At 32.1% G+C, this 25118-nt stretch overlaps 2 protein-coding genes and 1 pseudogene across 6 annotated transcripts; all 3 read left to right on the top strand.

The window, feature by feature from the left end:
- The first annotated feature begins 1625 nt into the window (after positions 1-1625).
- On the top strand, positions 1626-3439 carry LOC107887512 (cell division cycle protein 48 homolog; annotated as a pseudogene).
- Positions 3440-3519: 80 nt separating this feature from the next.
- LOC107963837 (protein NETWORKED 4B) lies at positions 3520-7568 on the top strand. 3 transcript variants are annotated; one of them, XM_041106594.1, is made up of 4 exons: positions 3520-3635; positions 4677-4731; positions 5470-5581; positions 5809-7568. In XM_041106594.1, the coding sequence occupies exons 2-4, from the start codon at positions 4717-4719 to the stop codon at positions 7332-7334; spliced, it is 1653 nt and encodes a 550-aa protein (XP_040962528.1). In that variant the 5' UTR covers positions 3520-3635; positions 4677-4716; the 3' UTR covers positions 7335-7568. The 3 variants fall into 3 exon arrangements, with proteins under 3 accessions (XP_040962528.1, XP_040962531.1, XP_016755821.1); XM_041106597.1 differs by lacking the exon at positions 4677-4731 and having other exon boundaries at positions 3536-3635; XM_016900332.2 differs by lacking the exon at positions 3520-3635 and having other exon boundaries at positions 4319-4731.
- Positions 7569-11440: 3872 nt separating this feature from the next.
- Positions 11441-16115, top strand: LOC107963838 (protein CHUP1, chloroplastic). 3 transcript variants are annotated; one of them, XM_016900333.2, is made up of 5 exons: positions 11452-12156; positions 12554-12870; positions 13601-13712; positions 14764-14895; positions 15890-16115. In XM_016900333.2, exons 1-4 carry the CDS (start codon positions 11548-11550, stop codon positions 14833-14835), a joined length of 1110 nt encoding a protein of 369 aa, XP_016755822.2. In that variant the 5' UTR covers positions 11452-11547; the 3' UTR covers positions 14836-14895; positions 15890-16115. The 3 variants fall into 3 exon arrangements, with proteins under 3 accessions (XP_016755823.2, XP_016755824.2, XP_016755822.2); XM_016900334.2 differs by lacking the exon at positions 15890-16115 and having other exon boundaries at positions 11441-12156; positions 12554-12878; XM_016900335.2 differs by lacking the exon at positions 15890-16115 and having other exon boundaries at positions 11443-12156; positions 12554-12811.
- Positions 16116-25118: the final 9003 nt, after the last annotated feature.

Here is a 25118-nt window from a genome sequence, read left to right as displayed (position 1 = left end):
AACCCTAGAAAATTATATGATTTGTGCATAAAAGAGAGGAATGGGTTAACGGAAATGTACGTGAGTACGTGAATATATACAAAAAAATGTATGTGACTATGAAAATGTGAAATGTGAGATATGTGAATATAAAAGGTTTAAATTATTACATAAATGGGTTAACAAAATTTTATTGGTAATAGTGAATCAGGTGTGAAATTTTATTTAAATCATTTCTAAGCCCATGTAAGCTTGGTAGAAATGTTAGGATATGATTGGCATGCCAATTAAGATCATATGTATATGATTTTCATCGTAGTTCGATATTGGTGATATGTGGATTCGGAGTTCTGTAATGATACCCTTGGTCGAGCATTTGTTGTTGACCATTGGGCTCATATGATCTGGAACTTTGTTGTCTCAAGCATTCCACTTTATATTTATGGGAGTATGTGTATCTCATAATATCCAAGTCTTATTTTATTATGATTGCAGTGGACATAAATCTAAAATTTGTCAAATACGATAGAAAGAAATAATGGAATATGTATTTTATAAGGAAATCTAGAGGCCATAAGTTATAAGTGGATTAAAGCAAACTTATAAGAGATTATAAAATTCAAGCATGAAATGAACTCTAAGGGATTAAGGATGACATTACAATAGGCCATGTTAAAAGTAAGTTAATAATAAAGACATATGAATTTAAGTAGATGAAGAATGAATTCTAAAGGCTAATTTAATTGCTCAAAATAAAAATTGAGTACAAGGAATATGTAAATTTGTATTTAAATTATCTATCTAATAGTGTTAATGATAGAGTTATTTGGTAATGAAAGTAATAAGTCTTTAATATGAGTAAATCGTTCCATGAGACAAGGTAAGTTGAATATGAGTTTAACACATTAATGGTTTAAAACACGTAGGTAAAGAATTTGACGAAAAGTTTAAAGTCCGAGCTTGGGAGCTTCACATTACCCCTCGTTAAAGGATGTTATGTATGTATAATGTTTGTAATGGTATGAGAATTCTGACATGGACATAAAGATTCAGTTTTGAATAATATTTGAAAAATCGAATTGTAACTTGAATTCTAGTACCTATAGGCGAAAGCTTTGACCGCCTAAGTAGGGGCGGAGCCAGGGGGCTGGCATGGGCCTCGACCCCCCTAAAATGTAAAATTATTATTTTGGTCCTTAAATTTTTTAAAAAATTTTAAATTAGTTACGATAAAATTACACTTTGCCCCCCCTAAAATTATAAAAATTCAATTTAATCTTTTACAAATTATAATAAACTATAAAAAATTAAAATTTCATCCGGCCTCCCCCTACAAAAATTTTCTGGCTTCGCCCTTGCGCCTGAGCAGCAACTTGATGATGATATTACTTAATTTCTTAAAAATCCTTTAAAGATTTGAATAACTTTTAACAAATTAAATAATATTTTTATATTTTGCAGGTTACTAAATTCTTTTTATTCAAATGGACACTAAGATTTTTTAACTTTGTTTTGAAAAACATAAAATTACAAAAATGTTTTCAAGTTTAAAATTTATTAAATAAATCAAAAGCATTTGTTTCATTAAAACTCTGATAGTAACTTTCATTTATACGGTACATCAAGACGGGTGAGGGGTATTATAGATGAAGATGGTCGAGTTTATGGTTATAAAGACTGACCCGACAGAGTATTGTGTCGTTGCCGCAGATACCGAAATTTTTTGCAAGGGGGAACCTATTAGAAGAGAAGACGAGGATAGGTTGGATGAAGTTGGTTATGATTATGTGGGTGGCATTAGGAAGCAAATATTCGTGAGTTGATGGAATTGCCATTAAGGCATCCTCAACTTTTCAAATCAATCGGTGTTAAGCCACCTAAAGGATTCTGCTTTACGGTCCTCCGGGTTCTGGCAAGACATTAATAGGCAGAGTTGTTGCTAATGAGACCGGAGCTTTCTTCTTTTGTATTAATGGACCGGAAATTTGTCCAAAATTGGCGGGAGAGAGTGGAAGCAACCTTAGGAAGGCTTTTGAAGAAGCTGAGAAGAATGCTCCATCTATCTTTATGGATGAGATTGATTCGACTGCTCCTAAGCGTGAGAAGACCAATGGTAAGTCGAGTGGAGGATCGTTTCATAGCTTTTGACTCTCATGGATGGATTGAAATCAAGGGCTCATGTGATTGTTATTCGAGCTACTAATTGTCCAAATAGCATTGATCCTGCTTTGAGAAGAGTCGGCTGGTTTGATAAGGAGATAGACATTGGTGTTCCGTATGAAGTCGGTCGTCTTGAAGTGCTTCGCATCCATACCAAGAACATGAAGCTTTCCGATGAGGTTGATCTAGAACGGATTGCAAAAGACACGCAAGGTAATGTCGGTGCCGACCTTGCTGCTTTCTGCACAGAAGCTGCGCTGCAATGCCTCAGAGAGAAGATGGATGTGATTGACTTGGAGGATGATTCCATTGATGCGGACATACTTAACTCAATGGCGGTTACAAACGAGCATTTCCAAACTACACATGGAACTAGCAATCCCTCTGCTCTACGTGAAACAGTAAGTGATTTACTTTCCTTTGAACTGTCATTGTCAACTGTGCTAAATTGGGTGCTTGATTTGGTGACTCAGGTGGTTGAAGTGCCTAATGTGAGCTAGGAGGAGATTGGACGCCTTGAGAAGGTTAAACGAGAACTTCAAGAGGTATTTATCATTACTTCATCACTTTGTAGCCTTAACTATTTCTTAATTTGTCTTCAAGCTTGTCGCCAAAACTTTTGTTTGAGTGTTTCTTTTTGTTGTGGCAGACGGTGCAATATCCAGTGGAGCACCCAGAGAAGTTTGAGAAATTCGATATGTCGCCTTCAATAGGGGTCCTTTTCTACGGTCCTCACGGATGAGGTAAAATTCTCTTCGCAAAGGCTATTGCAAATGAATGCCAAGCAAACTTCATCAGTGTCAAAGTCCCTGAACTGCTCACCATGTGGTTCGGTGAGAGCGAAGGCAATGTTAGAGAAGTATTTGACAAGGCCCGACAGTCAGCACCTCGATTCCATTGCTACACAGGTCGTTTATCTGCTCCATCAATGACTTGTATCTTATATGCATATGTTTTGGGGATATTTGTACCTCGTTTGATGACATTATGTAATTGGTGCAGAGAGGAAGAAGCGTTGGGGACGCAGATGGAGCAGCTGATAGGGTTCTAAACCAACTTCTAACTGAAATGGATGGCATGTCAGCCAAAAAGATTGTCGACCTTATCGATTAACAGACCCGACATTATCGACCTGCCACTTTTACGGCCTGAAAGGCTCGACCAGTTAATCTACATTCCTCTTCCAGACGTCATAAGACCTCAATGGTATCTTGTTGAAGTTTAAAGTAGACGGTTTTTGTTGTTGAAATTACACGTTCTAAAATCGGCCAGAAAGTCTTAATATAGAAAAATGAGATTAGTTGCATTGGGCATGTGAGCTGGCTGGCCTTTCCCCAATCTTTCTATTAGTACACACTCTTTACACAGCTCCACAATCTCTCTTTTAATCCTCACACAGCCAGAAAACACAAGCCTCCTCATTGAAAAGAAAAAAGAAAACACCAAAATCTTCAACTACCAAAACAGGTAGCTATTCAAAGCCTCTTCGTGTCTCTGTAAGTCTTTTTATCCTACAAATCTTATTTTATATATATATAATATAACTTTTCTTATTCCTCAGCGAGAAAATACTTTTTCTGGGTTCTTGAAATCGAGGATCATTACGTGATGTTTTAGATTTGGGCTGCCATTTTCATCATATTATTCGCCATGTTTATATTCATTTCCATCGAATACATTTTGTTCTCTCTGATTTTGATTTTCTTCTTCTGAGCCATTCCCCTTCGTAAAATTTGTCTCTTTTTTTTGTATTTGTTATTTTTCATGTTTTTGAATTTAAATTCTCTATTTCTAATTTCAGAATTTTTAAAAAATCTTCTTATTTGATTTAAAAGTTAAAATTTAATCAATATTGAGATGAAAAGTTTGATTTAATGGAGTGGAAAAGAAATCAATTGAATCATTTGTTTAATTATTAGAAGTGTTTAAATTTCGGTTAAAATCAAATTAATAGGCCGAATTGATCTAATTTGGTTAATAGATAAGTTATTTAATCTAGTTCGGTTGGAAGTCATTTAAAAGTTTTTTAGACTTTTGGTTAAAACGGTTAATTCAATTCGAAATCGAGTAATTAACCCAACTAAATAAATAATACTATATATTATAAGTATTAGGCTATTATTAATTCGGTTAATTCGGATAGTTTACTCAAATGAATATTATCAAAAAAAATTATATATTTTATATTTGTTTTAATTAAAAAAACATAACATATAAATTCTGGTTTATTCGGTTGACCGATCGAATTAATCGAAATATTTCGATTCAATTAAATTTTTTGATTAAAAAAATTAATTAATATTAATTCGATTATGTTAGATTAACCGTTTAAAATCACCTAACCATAACCGCAAGTTGAGGTTATAGTGGCCTCACCTGAGAACACAAGTTAATGGTTTGGGGATACCCTATTTTTATGCACACAAAAAGTATCATAATCACATGCATTTGGAACATTTGATTCAATAATTGATGAAGGATTGATGAATAGACGGGGAATCATACAACTGGTATTTGCACTATTTCTTTGAACACAGGTATTTTGTACCTGATTCATCATCATTTATTTTCAAAAGAATGGCAAAATCTTCGGTAAGAAATCAATCCCTTCCTTGATCTAAATCTAGATTTTTCTGTAAAATATGAAATGAGCTTTACATAGACATGTCAATTAGGCGGTTCAGATCATTTTTGAATCATTTTAATTTGTATTAAATCAGTTTGGGTAATTTGTCATTGGAATTTTTCAAATAACGTCATATTAAGTTCAAAATAATTTTGGGTTTCGATCATTTTTGTTTGTTTGTTTTGGTTGCATGGGTTCGAGTCGTTGAGTTTTTACTATCAAACCGGGTTGATTTTGTATGATCTATATTCTTTTACCTTGTGTTTCATTTTCTAATGGAGGTTTATGCATAGTTTCCTCTGCTTTTAGGCTAATAACCTAGAGATAAATTTCAGTATTTGCTCATCAATTCCAGTGACAAAAGTAAACAACATAAGCATTTTGATAGGAATAATCAATACAATATCTACTTGTCTGGACGAAATAGAAATCCGTAGGCAACACTTGATGCAGTCAGTTGTAATCAGTCACTTGATGCATAGTTGCCTTGCTTGCCAAGTAACTGTCGAAATCAACCACAATGAACTAAGCACTGCCATGGGTAATACACGTGCGCACATGCAAAAAAAACTGAACAAATTGGTAGGCAATATGTCCTAGAAATACCACCCCACGAAGAAAAATCACAATCTCGAGTTATCTCATTATCATTGTACAGTGAAGATCTCTACTGGTTGCATAATTTTGTTTTCTTCTCTTTCCAGGCTCAGCTAACTAGAAGTATGAAGAGAATAGAATCCAGAAAGTCACATTCATGGTGGTGGGATAGCCACAGCAGCCCCAAGAACTCAAAGTGGCTTGCAGAAAATCTCGAGGGTGAGTAAGATGCTGCTGTATATATGTTACATATATATATATTATGATGGTGGTGATCTTGCTATGGTTAAAGAAGCAAATATTAGTACAAGATAAAAGCGCGGTAGTATGATATTAGCCAAAGCACTGATTTTGTTTGTACCCTCATGAAGGATTTTGTTTCTGAAATGATTTGAATTGCTTAAATGTCGAACGAGAAAATATAACAGTAAGATTGCTGACTACAGAAATGGACCGTAGAGTCAAACATATGCTGAAGCTGATTGAAGAAGACGGGGACTCCTTTGCGAAAAAGGCCGAGATGTATTATCAGAAGAGGCCAGAACTTGTATCTCAGGTTGAGGGGTTCTACCGCATGTATCGTTCTTTGGCGGAGCGTCATGATCTTCTGACGGCAGAGTGGAGGAAGAATATTCTGTCGGACCTTCAATCACAGGATTCCGGCATCTCCGACGTCAGCTCTGATCTTCCCTCTATTTGTACCTCCCCTGATCAAAGGCCAAGACGTCGTAAATCCCACCAACTAGCAGCCGGTGGGAGCAGTTCTGATGTGCGTCCGAAAGGAGATAAGCCATCTTCTCCAACAGATTCTGAACTGGAATCTGAGGATTCATCGATAAATATTCACTCGGTTTTATCAGGGAATGAGGATGATCAAGAGGTGAGTGGGCATATGGTTTTATTGGAGATTGAGCTCCACGAAGCGAAAGAGAAGCTACTGATGCTAGAGGATGAGAACACTGATCTTCTTGCTAGAATTAGAGAACACGAAGAGCGAGCAAAAACAGCGAACTCGGCATTAGGACTTCAAAACAAGATTGGTGCATTGGAGAAAGAAAATGAACATGAAGATAGCAAGATGGAGGCATTGTTGGAAGAGTTGAGAATTGCTAAAGAAATGCTAGAGGGTTCCGAGAAAGAAATCGCTACTTTGAAGCTTGAAAAGAAGCAGCTTGATGATAAAATTCAAGATTTGCACGGTCAAATCGATACGGCTCAAAGGGAGATAATGACATGGAAAACCAAACTGGATACGGAGAAACAAGAGGTCTCCAAGCTGCAGGAAAGACTTGCTATGGCAAAGAATAGTTTATCAGACAGGGATCACGAGATTCATCATTTAAAGAAAGCCGTATCCGATGCAGAGCAGAAGAATTTTCCCAAAAAAGCTAATACCAATGCTGAAATGTCAAGATCGTCCGAGGAACAGATTTGTTTGGAAGAACGGCTGAGAGGATGGGAATCATGTGGCCACTCCTTGGAGGAGGAGATCCGAAAAACTGCGAATGAAAAAAGAGAATCAGAGGAGAGTCTTCAAAGTGAAATTGAAGTGTTGAAACTGGAGATTGCTAAGAGAAGTGATTGCATTGAAGTTTTACATGATAACCTTGAGTATGTAAAATCAGAGAGAGATGAGCTTAAGGGTTATATCATTTCACTCAAGGCCAAGGTTAATTCGAGGGAAGACCGGATTGTTCGAATGAAGAAGCATCTACACCACTTATATATGGAACATGTGAAGGTAACTGCTGAAGCCGAAGGAGCACACAGATTGGTGGATGAGTTGCTATCGAAAGGCAAGGAACTTGAGGATGAAATTGAGCAGCAAAGAACCATGATACTCGAGCGAGATGAAGAGAAACGAGAAGCTATAAGGCAGCTTTGCTTCTCCCTCGAGCATTACAGGTACGAGAATCGTACGCTTTGGCAAGCAGTTATCGATCACAAGAGAATTCCGGTTTTGACAACATAAAATATTATTATGAAAAAGGATATGAAGTTGCTTCAATTTGAAGTTGGAAATGTTTGAATAGTTTTCCCTGTTACCTTAGCATAGTGCATGCTTGAAAAAGATCAATCAGCATCCTAAGTTATACTATTGATTTAAGTCTTGTAACTAAAGTAAGATTTATGTCATAATCTGGTCTATGATGCAAGTATTCTTACAAGCTTAAGTACCTATAAAATTATGCATATACATTCAATACATCTTGATGAGTAATCTTCTAATTGTCCATCAGCTTTGTTATACATATATATTTATATTGTAAATTGAATTAGTGGGAACAGCGTTGTAATATACATATAGATTTTGTTCTAAACTCGAAAACCTAACTCAATTAATTCGAATCAAAATTGATTTAACTTGATTTTATTATAAAAAGTTAATAATCTCAACCCATCTAATACAAACCCTAATTGAACCAAACTCAACATAATTTGAATAACTTAAAGTAATTTGATCCCAAAAAATTTAGGGTATTATATCATTAGTCACTAAAATATTACTAATTTTCATTTTAGCCACTTAACTAAAAAAAGTTACAATTTGGCTCATGAATTATTCGAAAGTTTTCATTTAAGTCATTAAACTATTCAAGAGTTTTTATTTAAGTCACTGGGCTGTTAAGTTTTTTTTTTTAAAGTTCCAACAGTCATTCAACATTAGTACAGTGGATTAGTAACATATCTTAAATCCAAATCAATTTGACAATCAGTGTCAGATATCGGAGAAAAAAGTTGTTTGAATTTTAGTTCGTAGATTCATGATGTCCAAAAATGTTTTATGAAAAAAAACTGAACCATTCAAGAGAAGGAGGAAGAGAGCTTTCGATTGGTGTAGGCAGTGCGAACACAGAAAGCTATATAGCGTCGATTTTAAAAATCCAATTACTTAAATGAAAATTATTGAATAGTTTAGTGGCCAAATTACCACTTCTTTTAGTTAAGTGACCAAAATAAAAAAACTTACCCATAATTTAGTGATTAATAATGCAGTTTACCCAAAATTAACCCAATCAATTAGAACTCAAATTTGATTTTATCATAAAAAGTCAATAACTTGAATTCGAACAGATCCAAACTGAAATCCATTTGAACTTGAATCGATTTGAATAAATATCTTAAAATGATCCTATCTAAAGAAGCAAACTTGAATGATTCAAACTCGAAATGATTTAAACCCAAAATCAATTTTAATCGAAATAATTTAAAAACTTTTTAAAATCTGAATTGATGTGATGACACAGCTAGATGGCATGTTGCAAGTTGTCTCATATTCCCCTTGTTATATGCCATAGTTCAACAAGTTTCCCTAGTCTTTAGGGAACTAATTTATGACCTAAAGATGGTGATGGGAAGCATGGACCCTGTGGAAATTTAGGGCATCCCTGAAGGTAAAGCTGCCTACAATATCTTTCAAGTCTTATGCCAGCTATTGCATGCCTCTTGGGTGTGTTTCTTTTTCTTTATATAGCATCTGAAATATTAACCCCCCAAGCCATGCAGTAAATTCAAGTTTTCAAAAAGGGTAATTTGTATTTTAGGTCACTTAATTTAGCATCAATTTTCATTTAAGTCACCAACCTTGAATTCATTAAATTACATACTGCACTTATATTATTAAAGTTATGACTTATATCACCCATTATAAGCATTATACTAAATAACTAACTTAAATAATCTAGATGAGAATCTACAAATAAGTTATACATGAGAAAGCTCGAACCTGTGTGCTCAAAGTATCTGAATCTAAGCCTTGTCAATATAACCAACATCTAGTTCGATGCTATAATTTGATTAAATCAAAAGATTATAACATAAATGAAAATTGATGTTAAGTTTAAACACCTAACATATAAATTACCCTTAGAAAAAGGCTTAGAGGAGAATAAAGAGATTCAACTACCCCCGAAAACAAAACCTTGCCATTTCACATAATTTCTATTTCCTCTACCTCAATAATAATAGCCTTTATATTTATGTAAGTAACAATAAGGACTTCATTGAGAGATTAACCATGTTTTTAAATATTTAGCAAAAAACCCAACAAAGTTAAGATCTGTGAGAACAAATCCTCATAGACCCAACTTCTTTTTTCTCTATCTAAAAGCAATATAGAGGCAGGTGTATGCGTCACTTATGGATTTAATTCATGTACTTTTTTAATCATTTTTAGTTATTGTATCTTTTAAATTTCGAAATCTCAATTTTGGGTCTATTTCTAAAATTTTACGTGGCAAAATATTATCACATATACAATATCATAAGAACTTACTATTTCTATGTAATACTCGCAGAAAAAAATGATGTTATTTTAGTTAATGGATTTAAAGGTTGTCATTTGGATTAAGATTAAAATTTTGAAATTCGAAAAGTATAGAAACTAAAAATTATCAAATCGGATAACAATGAATTGCATCCACAATTAACGAGATCAACTGCAAAATTTGACTCATTGTATTTAACTATAACCGTTTGGTTAAAGACTAAAGTTTTTTCAAAAATTTATAAAATTAGGGTATAGAAATTAAATTCATAATTTATACATAATATAAGGACTAATAACAAAATTTGACAAAAAAACATAGTAACTATGTTAAAAGACAAAAGAACTTATTCTGGTAAGCTGTAATAATCAACACTTTCTTTAATTTTGCACTGTCAGCATCCTTCACCGTCCTTCATTGATTCACCCCCTTTTCTTACCCTTGAGAATCAAGCAAACTCCAGCCAATTGCAGCTCAATGTAAACAATGAACTTTACAAATAGTAAGTAGCTAAAGATCTTGGACCTATGGATTTCCAATGTTCCAATTGAAGGCTAACACCTGGATGATTAAGGGTTTGAAGGGAAAGCTCTAGAAATGGAAGTTGGCAATTTGCAATCAATCTTCGGTTGAAACAATTGGATCGAGAATCAATTTAAAAATAAATTAAACTGATTTTTGAATCAATCAATTGGAACTAGTAAAAAAAACTAAAAATTAAAATAAAGTATTGACAGTTAAAAGAATTTATAAATTTTTAATTATTTATTCAATCATCATTGAATCGATAATTAAATCAAGAATTAATGATCTAATCAATTTAACCATTGTAATCTCTTGTCTCACAAATACTAAATCCTAGTTTTAGGCCATACGGCCATACTAACGTTTAAAACATGGAATAATCTGTTTGCTAAAATATCTACTTTCCCAAGTAAACTATGTTGAAAAATAAAAGTGAAATTGAGATTTTATTCTTTTTTTATTGAAAATTTGCGATTTAGTCCATATACTTTAATTTAACATAATTTAATATTTATATTTTTTATAATTTTATTAGCTATTTTATAATTAGGAATAAGGATGAAGTTGTTAGGGATTGAACCCAAGCTATCATGCCACAACAATACAAATACTCTTTTCATGTATAATAATTTTGAAAAACGAATAAAAAAACTTTAATAGGAATAGTTAATGGTGCCAATAGTTTGGACTAACTAAAAATATTCTAAAAGTAAAAGTACTGAATTAAAGTATAGGGACTATATCGCAGACTTTTAGCATAATAGATGGACCAAAATTGAAAATAAACAAATTTCAATATAATATGTACGGATTATAATGAATTAAACAATAGGAGAGGTAAAATTTGACCAGAATTTAATGGTGCACCTAACATGGCTTGTAAAGGACACCTACAAAGCAGTAGCCACTTAAACTTTGGTGCCAGCAAAGCTCAACCAAATCTCTTTACTACATTCTCTATATATAGGCGAGGATTGTATTAAATTGAGTTTTCACGTTATTTTTATTTTTTTAATAGAATAATTAAATTAGATTTTTTTTAAAATTTTTAGTATTTTTAGTTAAATTTATTTTTTTTTAAAATTAAAAATTAAAATAAAAAATTTGATTTAAAATGCTTATATTGAAAAGAAATAAAAATAATTTAGAATCATAATTTAATGCAATTCCTTGTTATATATACAATATATAAAATTGCAAATAGCAAAGCACAGAATGGGGCATTTTGTAAAGTGTTCCACTCATCAGGCTTAGGTAAAGTGCAACTAAGCATATTATATAGCTTGCTTCAAAAGTAATAAAATAATATATAGATATAAAAGGTGAGAGAGATTATAGCAAAAAAGAACATCCATATATTCTCTCATCATCCTTTGATGAAATCTGAAAAAAATGCCACGCGAAGACGATGAAACGGAGCTCCGCCACTCGGTCGGCGTCATCGGGGGTCTCAAGAAACAATTGGAGGCTGTTGTGGCTGCAAATGAGACATTGATGAAGGAAAACCAAGAACTAAAACAAGAGGTGGGTCGTTTGAGAGCACAAATCAGTGCTCTTAAGGCACATGACAATGAGAGGAAATCATTGCTTTGGAAGAAGTTGCATAGTAACCCTGACGACCGCAATACGGGATCGTCGGGTTTTGTGGATTCAGAAAATGGATACCCGAAGCCGAGTTTTCACGAGTTGGCTATGAGGAAAGATAGGCAATTGGAAGCACCAAAACCACCACCACCATCATCAAGGTCTCATCAAAAGGAAGTGACTGAAAACAAAGCTAAAATCCCGGCACTGGCACCGGCACCACCACCATTGCCAACGAAGTTGTTAGCTGGTTCGAGATCAGTCCGGCGCGTACCCGAAGTCGGGGAGCTTTACCGTTCTCTAACGAGGAAAGATGCCAACATTGAAAACAAAAGCAACATGACAACAACCCCATTGCTTGCATTCACTAGGAACATGATTGGCGAAATCGAAAACCGATCAACATATGTTTCAGCTGTAAGTATACATCATCACTTCTAAATTCAAAACCCACATTTCTTTTGGCTTTATTGGTAAATTGACCCTTGAACCATACCCCAATTCTCAGGGTTTTTTTTGTCAGCAATGATACTTAAACTATCAATTTTATCTTAATTTTGTGACAAAATTGATAGTTTAGATATAATTTCTAACAAAAAGAAACTTTAAGGACTAGTTTGAGAATTGAGGTATAGCTATTTTAGCCTTTAATCAAAAAGAAAAATTGCATTTTTAACTCCTCTAAAAATTTTAATAACTCAATTTAAACTTTTTTAACACAAGTTTTCTAGTTTCAACCCTCGAAATTTTGTATTTTTATCTCGAACCCTAAACGAGATTCCCGGCTTATGCATGTTTTTCAATTGAGGAACAGATCAAATCCGACGTGGAGAAACAAAAGGAGTTCATAAATTTCTTAATCTCAGAGGTCCAATCTGCAACGTTCAAAGACATAACAGATGTGGAAGGATTTGTGAAATGGTTAGATGGAGAGCTATCATCCCTTGTTGATGAAAGGGCCGTTCTGAAGCATTTCCCACAGTGGCCGGAGAGAAAAGCCGACGCCATGAGAGAAGCTGCTTTTAGCTACAGAGACTTGAAGAACCTTGAAGCTGAAGTGACGTCGTTTAAGGTCAATCCCAAAGAGTCTTTTAATTCAGAGCTTAAAAAGATGCAAGCATTGCAAGACAGGCGAACATGTATAAACTGAATTTCTTGGGTTGAATTCCATTTTAGTCCATCTAACATACTCGACTTTGGTATTTAGTCCACCTAATTTGATCACTCTACTTTTATAACATCATTAGTTAGTCCAAATAGTACTTTAATGGCAAACAGTTAAGAGCAAATGATTTTCTGGACTAACTAATCATGTTATAAAAAAGGATAAAGCAATATTTAATCTATGATATTTTTCACTTTAGTCCTTGAGTTTTTTATATCACCTTAATGACATGGCACTATGAGATTATACAACATTATCACATTGATCTTTTTAGAAAAAAATCTTTTATAGTTTCTATAATTTTTTACTCTTTTTCTTTTTTTAGATTTTATGTAACTTTTTCAAAAAAACTTAGGTGATGACATGATACTCTAAGAGGATATCATGTCATCACACCATAATAAATTTAAGTTTAAGGACCAAATTAGAAAAAAGCTACCTAGATCTGTGACTAAAGTGAACTAAGAAAATGTTTAAGAATAAAATTGAAAAAAGTTACCAAATTCATTTGTAGGTTGCTTTATCACCTATCAAATGTAGATGAGACAAAATAAAGTGACAGGACTAAATCTCAAAATCAAGCATAGTAAAAGGACCAAAACTGAAATTTGACTGATTCCTTACTATAACTTGATATGTTGAATGAGTGGTATAAATTAATGCATGATGGTTGTTTTTTGGACTAAAATTTTTCAGGTTGGAACAAAGTGTGAATAACATAGAAAGGGTAAGAGAAAGCAGTGGGAAAAGATACAGAGAATTGCAGATCCCATGGGAATGGATGTTGGATACAGGTTTTATTGGTCAGGTTGGTACATCCTATACTTTATATGACTTTAATTTCAAAAACTGACCAATATTTTTTTCTCATTTTACCTAATATTCAACTAAAGAGTGCATTTAAAGGGATCATCAAATTTATGAAATTAACCTTGCTAACCAAACGCTAAAAATTCATGTTAATTCATCATGTAATAGTTTAGGGTTTAAAGTTTAGATTTAAGTTTGTGAATTAGAGTTTTGACGTTATATCATTTTGGGATCTCTTATTTAGATTTAATAGTTGAGTTTAAATTATTTTAGATTTTTATTTAAATTATTTCGAGTTTAGATTATTTAAGTTTGTCAATTGAATTTTTTAAGTAGAATCATTTTAAATTTTGTCATTTAGGTTTGTTATGGAGATAATATCAAGGGGCGAACCGGGGCTTTGGCCTCACTTTAACTAAATGATGCTAGGGATGAATTTGTCAATTCATCCATTGAAGATGTTTTTAAGTTAATCAATTCAAGTCTTAAAATTTTTGGATCATTTCGGGTTTTGGTTGGTTTTGAGTTGAAGTCATTTGAGTTTGTTAATCTTGGCTCATTTTGGATTTTACCACTCTAGTTAGATGGTTAAATTTAGATGATTTTAAGTTACTTATTTAAATCATTTTAGATTTGAATAGTTAAGAGTTTGTTGGTTAGGTTTTTGTGGTTATATCATTTCAAGTTTGATACATGGAAGGGGCAAGAGCTTTGTCCCCACCTTGATTATATGGTATAATTCCCTTTTTAGTCCCTCTTGAAATGAAGAGCTCAATTTTAATCCCTTTTAGCTTTGGCTAGATGAAAAGAATGCATTTTTGGCCCCTCCAAATAATTATTTATTCAATTTAGACTAATTTAAAACAAAAATTTTCAGCTTTATCCCTTTTTTTTTTTAATTTTATCCCGTTCCCTCACTATAAAATTCCTATCTTCATCCCTGGTTTGACAATTGTATTCCGATGTCAAGTTGGAATTTAGATCAACATATCCAGCGAAGATATAATACACCAAAAACAATCCATGATTTTGCCTGCAAATTTTTGCAGATGAAATTCAGCTCATTGAAGCTAGCCCAAGAATACATGAAAAGGACAGCTAAAGAACTGCAATCCAATTAATGCTCTCAAGTAAACAATCTCTTGCTTCAAGGAGTTCGATTTGCATACAGAGTTCACCAGGTAACCCATCATTTCGTCTTAAAAAAAAGGGCTTAATTGCATCAGACATCCACCAAATGTTACCCTAATTCTAAATTAGTCTATAACTTTCAAAACATTCTAATTGGGTCATAAAAATATCAGTATTGCATCAACCAAGTATTTCTGTGAATTTAGCCGTAAATTTAGGTGGAAAATGCTAATTAGATCTATCATGAAGCATATTTAAAATATATAAATCGATATTGTATTGTAAATATATGTATACTTATCGCCAAGGGCAAAACTAGAACTTTCTTTTTGGGGAGAGCAAAATTAAATTATAAAATTTTAAGAGCTAAAATGTAATTTTATTATTTTTTTATAAGGATTAACCTATAATTTTATCATTTTTGAAAGTCAATGTGTATTTTTATCATATATTAACTTATAACTGTACTAATTCGAAAGGTTTTAGAGGAGAATTTTCTCATTTGAGGGAGGGGAGCAAGGCCCTGCTTGCCCCTACCTTACACATAAACAGTTTAGATCTAATGTGTTTAAAAGATAAATGAAAATTGTGTCAAATTTTAGAAGGGCTATTTTTATAATAAATTGTTCGTGTAGTAGATAGACAAGTGTTTACAATTTAATTAACCTGCTTTAAATATGCTTTTATATCATATTAGAGTTATAATTTAACATCTAAGCTAATGAATTACCGAAAGAACATAATTGATATAATATTAATACTTTGAGAATTAACTCAATCCGAACGTTTTGAAATTTAGGACCAATTTAAAATTTAGGCCATGGTTTGAGCACATTCAATACATTTAATCTGTAAAAATTAGTATCTTAAGAATCAAACATGTAATCAAACCAATTAGACTATCAATTTCCGATTTAATAAATTCAACAATATTTAATTAAAATTATAAATTATAAAAAAAAAGCCCATAATCTGTTGAAAAGTAATTCTTTTTATCTCAATTTTTATTTATTATCGATCTATAATGATTTGCTCTAATTTCAGTTCGCAGGTGGGTTTGATGCAGACACCATTCGAGCATTCGAAGATTTAAAGAAGATCAGCAACATTAATAGTAACCCTAAACAATAGCCTGAGACAAATGGAAATGCTTTGTTTAAAATATCCTCTAAGTTGATCTACTTTTATAGATTTGAAATTTAGCTTTTCTATTTTATTTAATTTAATTTTTTTATTTTTCGGATTTCAAAATTTAAGTCTAATTATTCTTCTGTTAATTCTGTTGATGTGACATTTTAAAATAAGAAAATACTTAATTGATAATCATGTAACAGAAAATGGCGTTATAATAAACTTGAATTTAACAGAAAAATTTTAATGATATTAACAATTGGACGTATATTTTCAAATCCGAAAAATATAGGGATTAAATTCTTTAAAATAAAATTAAGAAACTAAATTCCAAATGTATAAAAAAGTATAGAGACTTGAATCACATATTAACTAAATGTTTTTTTTAATTGGTTGTTAATTAGCCTTTAAAAGAATACTTAGTAATAGAATTATTCAATATCTGCAATTTGTTTAGTTTATACATATAAAATAGATTTTGATTTCGGTTTAGTAGATAATACAAATTAACCAAAATAGTAGCTTCATTAAAATTAAGCATAAATTTCTATAATTATGTAAATGTTAATTTCATTCATAATAAATCTCGATTTTGTTTAATTATGTTCATAAAACTTTTAATTTTAACTTAGATTTTCACAAAAGCGATATTGCTAGTAGTCTAGTTAGAAAAGTTTTCTAAGCACAAATTCGGCTTGACCTAATTTGATGGTTAATTTCACTATTCATATATATGTATAAAGAGGAAGAATCAAGTATAGAATTAAAATAGTTTTTAAACTTTAATAGCTTTTTATATGACTAATATTTTAAGAACACAATAGTTAGAGGTAAAGATGAATCCAGAATATTTTCCAAAGAGCTAAATTGAGTTATAAATTTTTGGAGGGTTGAAATTTTAAAAAAATTGAAGGCAAAAATATAAATTTTGTAATTAGAAGACTTAAATAAAATTATATTTGTTTGCAAAGACTAGAAAAGTAATTTAACCATTTAAACCAAAGGCCAAGGCCTAATGGTTTGTTCCCCTTGGCCTTAAATGCATATTAATAAACACGATATTTTTTATAAATATGATAAACAAATTATATCAATTTAAAATTTTACATGCATGATAAATACAAATACAAATATAGATAAATTTAAGGATTAGATTGTTAAAATATAAATATTATGTAATTGAAGTTATAGTAACCCAATTTTGCCCGGCCTAAAACATAAATCCAAACAAAAATAAAATAAAAATAAAATAAATAAAACCCAAATTACAGGCCCAAACCAATACAAAACCCTAAAAGCCAAATCAACTAAATCCTAAAACCTTAAATTTTTCAAAAAACCCTAGCCACTCTAAAGCTTCCAACCACTGCTATTCGCCATGTCAACGGGCATGCTTCCCAAAGTCCCCTCACCTCGAGGTCTGCCTTTTCTGCCGCCATTTCACCAAAATGGCAAGGGTATGCTTCTCCCATCGTCGTTGACCACAAACATCAGCAAAGAAAAAAAAACAAGACAGATGATAAAAATAGCAAAAACAATAAAAGAAAGAAAAGAAAATATATGTGTAATCGACTATAAAAGCTAAAAGATTGAGATGTATTGGTTGCAAAAAGAAAAAGGGTAAATTACACCAACAGTCACTCAACTTTGGGATAGCTGACAAAACAGTTACTCAGGTTTCAATTCAATCACTCAACTATCAAAAATAACAAAATAGTCACCACAAACCATTTTCCGTTGCGTCTGTAACGGAGCTATCCTTTTCCATTATTCACTCAACAGAAAAGGCCATTTTCCATCCCTCTCCCATCCCCCTCCCTCGATCACAAACCCCTTTACTTTTTTCAGACCTCCCTACGATCATTTCTCTCACCCTCGGCAAAGCTGCCATGTCCAAAGGAATGTACCAGACTGTACTTTGAAATTTGTTGCTCAAACTCTCATAATTTCATCTTCCCTCAAGGTTTCTGAAGATTGTCAATTTTACCCCCCAAAAAAAAGAAACCTAAAATTTCCTTTATTTTCTTCTGAGCCAATGAATTGAAGAGTTTCTTTGCTCTCCCCCCCCCCTTTTTTCAGGGAAGAAAATTGGTAGAAACACCAAGCTATTAGAGCCTGAGGAATTGATGGAAGCATTAGAAGCCTTTTTCGGTTAATATGCTAAGGTATTTTTGCTCAACGGTATCAAAATATTTGATTGTCTAATTGCAATGTAAAATGGTGGTCTTTCTGTAGGGTTTAATGTAAACTCGTCATTTTATTTACTTGTTTTAGGTTAATAGTGTGAGATTGCCTTGTCATGTGGTGCAAAGAAAGTATTTTTGCTGCACGGCTTTGATCAAATTCTTGGCTGCGGAAGATACCTAAACAATTTTGGAGCAAAGCTTGGTTTTTGCAGGTGCTAAACTGAAATTAAAACCAAAGTAAGCTATTGTTGGCAGTTGCTTGTTTAAGCAATTTCAGTGTAGAGTTCATGTCATCTAATACCAAATATGGTTTTTGAGTTGGAATTAGATACTGGTTTTGACTAAATGGTTTAATGTTTTAGTTCTCACATTTTCCTTTTCAGGAAGGATTTTGATGTTATAAGAGAAAAAGAAGTAGAGGAGTTTGAACGCAATCATTCAATCACAACTTCAAACGGCTCGAATGCTGAAGAAAAGTAAGTAATTTACCACAATTTTCTGATGGGATTACTTTTTTTTTCTTGTGGTATGTTTGTAATCAAATTTGATGTAATGATGATCGCAAACACCCGAAGGGCTTACTTGTTGCGTTTAAATTAAAGAGTGCTTCAGCTGGGGACTCTACTGAGCAAAATGGTCCTGATGAAAAGAAGACTACAGAAAATGAAAATGACAAAGAAAATGTTGATGATAAACATGAAAGTCTCATTGACAAGGTTGTTGAGAAGGAAAACAAATCAAATATATTCCTTTGGACATGGCAACTTTGTTGAGGGTGAGAGAAATAATACATAGTGGGGAGGTTTGGAAAAAAGTAAAAGGGTTTGTGATAGGGGGAGGGATGGTAAGGAAGAGGGAGGGGGATGGAAAATGGCCTTTTCTGTTAAGTGAATAACGGAAAAGGATAGATCTGTTACGGACGTAACGGAAAATGGTTAATGGTGACTATTTTCTTATTTTTTGAAAGTAGAGTGACTGAATTGAAACCTGAGCGATATTTTGTCAGCTACCCCAAAGTTGAGTGACTATTGTTGTAATTTATCCAAAAGAAAAAAAGCAAACAAGTTTTAAAAAAAAGGTAATTTGTTTTTATCTATTTTATTTTTGCGAAAATAAAAATAAAATAATATCTTCTTAACTGAGTCGTTTGTTTTTCGCCGTGTGAGGCTGAGGTCACTGTCTCCGATGAAAGACAATATCGTCGTCAGATGAGAAACCGAAAGGTTTCTTAAAGATTTCTGATTTTTCGTCATTTTTACTTCAAATCGGGGTTAAAAAGGTTTAAAAAGGTTCTAAAAAGGGTTTTTTTTTATAGATTCTAGCCACTGGAGGTGACGACAGTTGCTGCCGGTGATCGGTGGCCATGGCGGATCGGTGACGACCCCTATGGCTGGACCAAGGAAGCATTGAGAGAAAAAAAATAAGAGAGCAAAGGTTTTTTTTTCAAAAACAAGTACAAATGATTTTTTAATTATTTTTTAGTTTATATAGCCCTATAAAACGGCGTCGTTTTGGGCTTAACTTTCAGATGCCAAAATGGCGTCATTTCAAGCCACCCGCTAACCCGACCTGGATCCCCTAGGATCCCCGTGTTTTTGCTACAAGGGTCTAATTACGGCCCTAGTCCTTCCGCTTTTTAAATGCTTTTCAATATAGTTCTATTTTTGGTCTTTTTTCTTTTTAAAATTTTATACCATTTAATTTTAGATTTTTTTTATTTTGATCCCTCTTGAAAACGGTGCGTTTAATGGGTTTGGGAATAATATCCCATTTGATCCCTGCTCATTTTCGCACGTTATGTTTTGGTCCTTTATTCTGCCTTATTAATTAATTAATTTATTTTATTATAATTTATGCTTTTAATTTCATTTAAATTCCAATTCAATCCTTCATTTATTTAATATCACCCTTTTGTGAATTATTTTTTTATCTATTTATTTATTATTATTTTTACCTATGCTAATACTTAAAGTTCATATTATTTATATTCCTTTTTATTGTGCATTTTTTACCTTCTAAATTAAACAAATTTTACTTTATCATTGATTCATTACTACTATCATTTTTATTATTATTAAACACGACATTAATTAAATCATTATCGTCACTATTATTATTATCATCACCAATTTATTATTAAAGTTGTTTCATCACCATTTGATAATGGCACCTACTATTATTTTGTTCTTATATTATTATTTTAACCATTATGCTTAGATATATTTATTCATTCCTGCATTATGCTCAATCGCATATCATATTAAGTGATGCATTTGTTTTTACATAATTCATGAGAAGAAATTAAAACCAATGTGATATTCTTTATTTTGAGGATTCGTTAAATTGTGCCCCTAAATTACGAGGTATGGTTTTTCCTTGAACTAAAATAATTGAATATCCCTCCCTTTAATAAGATTGTAAGATTTAGGTTATAATTAAACGAAAAGCGTCCTTATTTTCGAGAATTCGAGATTTTATGCCCCAACTTACGGGACATGATTTTTCATTTTGATCAACTCAAAATGAGAACGCATCCTCATTAAAATTCAATTTAGATCGGATTTCTTTCAATACCACCAAGTAACACAATGCAAAGAGAGATCGTATTTTAAATTCCCTTCGAATTTTTAATTTTCGTCATCAAAACATCAGGTAATTAACTAGGTACAAGTTTTGGGCGTTATGAGGGTGTTAATCCTTCCTCACAGGTAACTGACTCTCGAACCTATTTTCTTAGATTTTTGTAGGCCAAAAATCATTGTTCAGTAAACTAATCTTTTATGATTAAATTTTGAGGTGATACAATCACATCTAAATAAAAAAAGATTAGTGGCGACTCCATTTTCATTTTCAAAATAAAGTCAATTTCAAAAAAAAAAGTTTCGACAGAAGTGTATAGAATTAGTTTAGTTATATATTAGTGTAAGTAGATCCCTCCCCTAATATAACAAATTGAAAAATTATGTTCTTATATTGATATAATTAAATTTAGGGTAAATTGCACTGAACGTCACTAAACTATTAGTAAGTTTATGCTTTGGTTACTCAACTTCAAAAAGTTATAAAATGGCTACTGGGCTATTTAAAAATTTTCATTTAAGTCATTGGATTGTTAAGATCGTTGTTATATGGCCTTATTTGTTTGCACCGCCAACATCAATTGAAAGATCTCCTTCTCATTTTCTTTTAAAGCTCAGTTTTTTTTTCTTGAAATAACTTTGAATGTCATGAATTTATGAACCAAAATTCAAATAGCTTTCTTCTTTGATCCTTGACATTAGCCGTTAGATCAACTTGGATATAAGGTGTGTTATTCTACTCGTCAATAGGTATTAGTCCGCTGTATTGATCATCAAATTGTCGCTTGGAGCTCGCTAGCAAGGCTTTTTAAAACAAAAAACCTTAACAACCTAATGAATTAAATAAAAACTTTTGAATAGTTCAGTGATTTCAATGAAAACTTTCGAATAATTTAATGACTATTTTGTAACTTTTTGAAGTTGAATGATCAAAATGTAACTTACTAATAATTTAGTAACCTTAGGTGCAATTTACCCTTAAATTTAAATAAAAAGTTTATTATTTAATTTGAATTCTAGTCTACCCAAAGTAAAAGTTTTTCTTATCAAATTTAGCCTAGATTGAGTCAGGCCGTCCAGATCACCCAAAGTAAATCCAAAAGACGCATGCATTCTGTTTTTTGTAGGGAAAGTTGCGACCTCTCAGCTCATCACTAGCTGTGGCTGTCAAGTCATGGCGGAAACCTTCGTTCACTTTCAGCATTTCAGGTATGCCTTTCTACATGCTAGAATTCAATATTTACATAAACATAGGTGGTTATTTATTAGGTTTATGTCACGATTTGGCATCTGAACTATATCCGTTTTTCTATGGTGATACTTAAAAAAACTTTTTTTTTCATTTTTGTATTTAAACTATCATTTCGTTATAGTTTTTGGTCCTACAACCAGCCAATGAGAATGTGTCAAGTGGCGTTCTTTTACATATAACAACTGGTGTTGTGTCATTCATTAAAAACATTCAAATTTAAAAAAAAGTATATAAAAATATTAACTAAAAAATGTAAATTTTAATAAGAAAATATATAAAAATGTTCTGATCCATAAGGCATTGCAGTTTGAAGTATAAAGTTTCGCTTTCTTTCCACATTTCTTCTGGTTTTTGCACAATTCATGGTGAGCTTTCGCTTCAGTGTTTTACGGATGAGGTCCTGCACTTACTTTCCGAGATATGGTTTTGGGTATCTGGTATTTTGCCATTGCTGTTAAAGAAAAAGTAAATCATATTTTTTAAGCACACTTTCATGGTATTTCCTGCTTCCACTTTTGCCACGTTTATCACATTGATTCTGCTGATGAAATCTATAACTCCCCGGCAGAGTAACTGCTGAAGACTACGGTGTCATGGGATTGAAATATGGATCAGGATGGTTATCAGCTGGAGTCACAGTTATGCCCTTTGCCAGTATATGTTTTGGATTCATTGTAGTAACTAATAAATCCCTGCTTTTAAATTTGGATTGTTATTATCACTCAAGGTTCCTTATGTTACGAATTTCTTCATAAGGAATGAAAGTGTATGGAAACAAACTTATATTTCAAAAGTTTCTATCATCTGCAGTTGAAGACCAATTGCTAAGGAGTGCATGGCTCATAAGCAAGTTGGGAAGGTTGACTTTTGGGGTTCAGTACGAGCCACAATGTAAGTTGCTCGTAATCATATGCATTTTGCAAATTGAGGGCTTAGCTCATAAAAACTTATGATGCACTGCTAAATCACTCCTTTAATTTGAGAGCTTGTGTGCTTGTTTGTCTTTTTGATAAACTTTAACAAACGTATATCTGTTTTTCTTCTGCATAACTAGTTTTCAAATAAAAAAAGTTCAGGGGAGTATTGATTGGTAGATTTAGTGAGATGTAAAATCTCTTACTAGGGAGTTAAAATTGGGAAGACTGCCGTTTTTACTTATACTGACAAAATCTGGACATCAGCCATTAGTATCTACTGTACTTTGCAGCCATGAGAATTTGGAAGGATTTAACATGTCCTTTATATGAGAATGCTTTAAGTAGTGTGATCGTTTATGTGAAAAATCTGTAACTTCTTGATTGTTCCGAATATGTTGATTCTTGAATGTCAGCATGTGTTTCTTCTTTTGCATAATTCTTGTGTGATTATATTATAAATGAAACTAAATGTTACTTTTGAGTCTTCTATATTCAGATGGAAGCGAAGATGAGATGAGATATAAAAATAAATTAAACTGGAAGGCTGTGCCATTGGTTATGGAGTAGGACCAGGCTGTCCCTTGAGTCCCATCATTTACTTTTGGCCTTGAACTTGCCAAAACTTCTCAGGTTTGTTCACAGTTTAATATTCTGACAGATGTGTCTCATGGAGAACTGGCAATTGCTTCATTCCCTAAAGCTTTTAGATTACTATTTAGGGTGGAAGGCCTTTTGATGGACCTGTTTTGTAAATTTAGTCAGATATCTTTTTCTGTTTTTAGAGCCAAGATTGCTGCACATCCAGTCACTCACTTTGGTCATATTATAGGAACTTAAACCTTCGAACCATTTCACTGTAAAACTGTTTGATCAGTAAGGACCCAAAGCTTGAATTGCAGAAAAATGCATTGGGCATTACATGTTGACAACTTGGCATCTGTCCTTTTCTAACAATATGTATTCGTGTTAAACGTAGAAAGCAAGATTAAGATAATGTCACTTAAAGCAAAGGGAATATCTAAGCAAAAAGACAACCACGGCCCAAAGGTGGCCAGCAAAATTGTTGTTCTTATTTTAAAAAATATAAATAAAAAAGAAAAGATAAACTTGTTATGTTTGAAGAATTTAATTGTTAGTGATTTGTTTGTTTCGAATTATATTTTAGTTACTTAAATTTGAAGTGTTATATTTTAATTATTTATATTATTGTTTTGTTACGAAGTGGTCACTCTACCGTTAAATTCCGTTACCTCCCTAACGGCCGTCCTACATGGAAGTCCAAATAGATTTTAAATACAAATTTAGATGTCTTACATAGCAATCCAAATTAAATTTATTTAATTAAAAATATATTTTTATCTCAGCAATTAGACATCTAAGTTGATATTTAAAATCTATTTGGATTGCTACGTAGGACTGTCGTTAAGAAGGTAATGGAGTTCAGTGGTAGAGTAACCACTTCGTAACAAAACGATAACGTAAATAACTAAAACATAATATTTTTAAACATAAGTGACTAAAATATAGTCTGAGGCAAATAAAAATGATTATTTTTATAGTTTACCCTAATTGTTAATATGAATTGGTGATGAGGTATTATCAATTTCCAAGTGAATATAAGTATCAAAATTACATCCACTTTAAGTATTCTCATCTTTGAATGTGAATGTAATTATCAAATTGTATTCGTGATTAGATTTTTTGCTTCAAAGGTTAGGACCATCCTAGTAAATATTTTCCTTTTGAAAAATTAGGAAAATGTGATTCTTATTATATAGACACGGTTAGATTTGATTATAGATTGGGTTGAATCGGATTCAGATCGGGTCAATGTAAAATTTTAGATTTATTTTTAGGCTTGAGCTTGGCTCGATCTGAAAATGGATCTAAAATTTTGCTCAAGTTTGATTTAGATTAAAAATATTAAACTCGAGCCTAATCCGGCTAGTTTGTATTAATTTTTTATATATAAAAGTAAATTTAAAAAATATAATATATCAAATACAAAAATAAATGTTGGGAAGAAAAACACTAAGTTAGTTGCAACTTAACAAATAAATACCTCTAAAATAGTAACAAATTTAACCATAAAATAATAGTTATACAATATTCAAATCATAACAATAAAATAATAAAATGACAACAAAAAATAACAGAAAAGAAAGTTTAGGCTAATTTGAGTTGGGTCGAGCTTAAAAAATCTTACTC

The sequence above is a fragment of the Gossypium hirsutum genome, chromosome A03 (assembly GCF_007990345.1).
Source record: "Gossypium hirsutum isolate 1008001.06 chromosome A03, Gossypium_hirsutum_v2.1, whole genome shotgun sequence".
NCBI lineage: Eukaryota > Viridiplantae > Streptophyta > Magnoliopsida > Malvales > Malvaceae > Gossypium > Gossypium hirsutum.
The sequence above is the reverse complement of the archived record's forward strand: the minus strand, read 5'-3'. Positions and strand labels throughout refer to the sequence as shown.

Bases quoted from the DNA above. Each gene is read 5' to 3' on its own strand.
- LOC107963837 (XM_041106594.1), top strand. The intron at 5,582-5,808 runs GTGAGTAAGATG...TGCTGACTACAG, and splicing joins GCTTGCAGAAAATCTCGAGG to AAATGGACCGTAGAGTCAAA.
- LOC107963838 (XM_016900333.2), top strand. From the start codon at position 11,548: ATGCCACGCGAAGACGATGAAACGGAGCTCCGCCACTCGGTCGGCGTC. The intron at 12,157-12,553 runs GTAAGTATACAT...ATTGAGGAACAG, and splicing joins GATCAACATATGTTTCAGCT to ATCAAATCCGACGTGGAGAA. The intron at 12,871-13,600 runs GCGAACATGTAT...AAAATTTTTCAG, and splicing joins ATGCAAGCATTGCAAGACAG to GTTGGAACAAAGTGTGAATA.